The 2,572-nt window shown below is 38.3% G+C and overlaps 1 protein-coding gene across 1 annotated transcript; it reads right to left on the minus strand.

Annotated features, from left to right (window-relative positions):
• Window positions 1-510: 510 nt before the first annotated feature.
• On the minus strand, window positions 511-1,889 carry trarg1b (trafficking regulator of GLUT4 (SLC2A4) 1b). The gene is made up of 3 exons (XM_056262217.1): window positions 1,220-1,889; window positions 825-948; window positions 511-571 (listed from the first exon to the last, which is right to left on the minus strand). The coding sequence occupies exons 1-3, from the start codon at window positions 1,580-1,582 to the stop codon at window positions 561-563; spliced, it is 498 nt and encodes a 165-aa protein (XP_056118192.1). The 5' UTR covers window positions 1,583-1,889; the 3' UTR covers window positions 511-560.
• Window positions 1,890-2,572: the final 683 nt, after the last annotated feature.

Here is a 2,572-nt window from a genome sequence, read left to right on the forward strand (position 1 = left end):
ACAGAAGATTCATTTTTAGGTGAACTGTCCTTTTAAACAGATTACATAAAATGCAATGTATATTACAATAATACAATGTGCTTTTGTATGCACCAGCTTCAGAACAGATGTCATATTCTCACTATTGCAACATGCATACATTAGCATAATGTACTATAGAATAAAAAATAAAGAAATAAAATGTATAGATTTCACTTTGCATAGGAATCATTCTTATTTGAAAGAGTTAAAATGTATGGAATTCAAAATTATGCAGCTGATTGTTTTATGTAGATAAGAATATTAAAAATGCTTTTTTTTTAAAGATTTATTGCAAAATTAGTTTTGTGCTTAAACATAAAGCAAAAAGCTTAATTTGCCAAAACAGAAAAAGAAATGGCTGAAAAAAAATGAAAAAAAAACTTGTAAAAAAATGAAAAACAAATTTAATACTGTATATTACATAAATGGATAATCTAGCTTTGTTTTTTGAAGGTTTTCACATGGCATTTATCATTCATCTTCTTTGGTTTCAGCTCCAATACCCATTTACATCAATTTTGGATGTAGGATGTCCACAACTACTTAATCTCTGGGAGAGAGAAAAGGAAATGAGAGAGACATTTAAGTGTGTGCAGAAGCAATGATCTCATTTCAACTTGGTTGTGGACAACAGCTATATATTAGTATTCTGATTCTGTATTGACAGTTATCATGGTTTTGAAGTTCAGTTGGTTGGGACGCCCCCCCAACGTCCCAACCAACGTCCCCCCCCCCCCCCCCCCCCCCCCACACCCCCCCCCGCCCCCGTGCGGTGTGTGTAGAGAAAAAGAGAGGTGGTTTACCTGCCATCACTAGATAAAGGACTATAGCCAGACCCACAACAATGGAAACAACACTAAGCAACAAAGCAAGACGTCCAAGTCTTCTGCCCCCATCATAGTCTTTTGCTTGTATCATGGACCGAGACTGAAGTGAAACAGAAAGAAAACCATGGATAAGTAATTGCTTTATGATAGTAGATTTTAAATTGAACAGTTGGTGGCCCCATGAGTCACATGACATTATGAACTAGCAGGCGCCCCATGAGCCACAGCCCTAAACATAAAATCTAACAAGTGTTTCTTCTTACTTTCTCTCTCTGCATTCTAAGTTATAACTCAAACTCTAAACGTAACTAAAAAAGTTAAATGCCAAAAGTAACCTTATTTAAACGTTGTACTCCGGTGGCAATACTCACCATATGCGCGAAATAAAGCGCGAACAGGTTTATTGGAACGGCCAGGCAGAAGCAGGAGATCACGGCCACCCACATGAAGCTGCTTGGCTCGCGCTCTCCGGGCGTGGGCGACGGCGCGCGGCTGAAACTGACCCGCGATGGAGAGCAGGGCACCGAGTCAATGTTATCATCAGTCTGTTCGTTCTTGTCCGAGTCCAGAGACGTAACGATGTGTGTATCAGAAGGTGTGTGGTTTAAATCTCCCTTCAGCCCTTTGTCTGAGATGTCAAGAAGTTTCTGAGTATCTCCGAAATCGGTGGACTGCAGCGCGGCGCTCTCGCGCAGGACATGTGTCGCGTGACGGGCGTCCGTATTTATAGCCATCTCTTACAGAATAAATCTCTTTTGTGTAAAAACAACATAAAATTTAGCCTACACTCTTACTATGTTATTTTGTCAGCATAAGATTTTATTTAATTAAACTGTTCGCAGAGCAGCTCGAGCGAGGAATTCGTACACCTATTATTGGACATCCATCCACTTCATCAATATTTACCACTCGCATCACTGGAGAAGCGAATCTAGACACTTGGAGTAAATCAAACAGTTTGCTTCGGGCACGTTGTGAGGAGGACGCACCACCGGCGCATCTGATTGGTGGACTCACACGCGCGCATCCTTTATTTATTTATGTTTTAAATGCTTGAATAAAAGAAAATAAACATTAACAACAATTATCATCATTGTCAAAACAAAATACAACAATACTCCTGCATCCTTCAGTCTTTCAGTCCAGTTAAGTTCAAGCGCATCCTTTATGGTCCCTTTTCACAGACTGTGATGACGCGATTAAACGGTTATCAGCATCGTAAATCCTGCAAAGTTTTTATTTTATTTGATTTTCATTTAAAAAAAATGTATGTACATTTATTACACTATAATTTGTATTAAATTACCTTTGCATCCTATTACAAAAAACGAGTTAAAGTCCCCATGAAATCAAAATTGAAGTTGTTTTGCTTTTAGTTTGATGTTAGCCTTACTGTTATCTATAAGGTAGTGTGCTCCAAAACAATGACAACATTTGCATTTAGAAGATATAAGCATTCAAAATTTACCTATCTCTTTTATCTGCCAATCATCTGCACCTCAGCTTCTCATCAGATTTTCTGTCCAATTAAATGCTCTCTAGAATCTGAAGCGTCCCCGCCCCTACATTATAAATAGATGCTGAAGCTTCAGCTGAAATCAGTCATTTATTAACGCATTTACTATTTTCATCTACATGTTGAATGTCAAATAGTGCGCTATATATGAGATTCAGACAGTAAATATGCTTTCCATCGGGGTGAATGAAGTCTTTCTCACTGAACC

Source organism: Rhinichthys klamathensis, unplaced genomic scaffold, assembly GCF_029890125.1.
Source record: "Rhinichthys klamathensis goyatoka isolate OS25496 unplaced genomic scaffold, OSU_Roscu_1.1 h1tg000191l_1, whole genome shotgun sequence".
Taxonomy (NCBI): domain Eukaryota; kingdom Metazoa; phylum Chordata; class Actinopteri; order Cypriniformes; family Leuciscidae; genus Rhinichthys; species Rhinichthys klamathensis.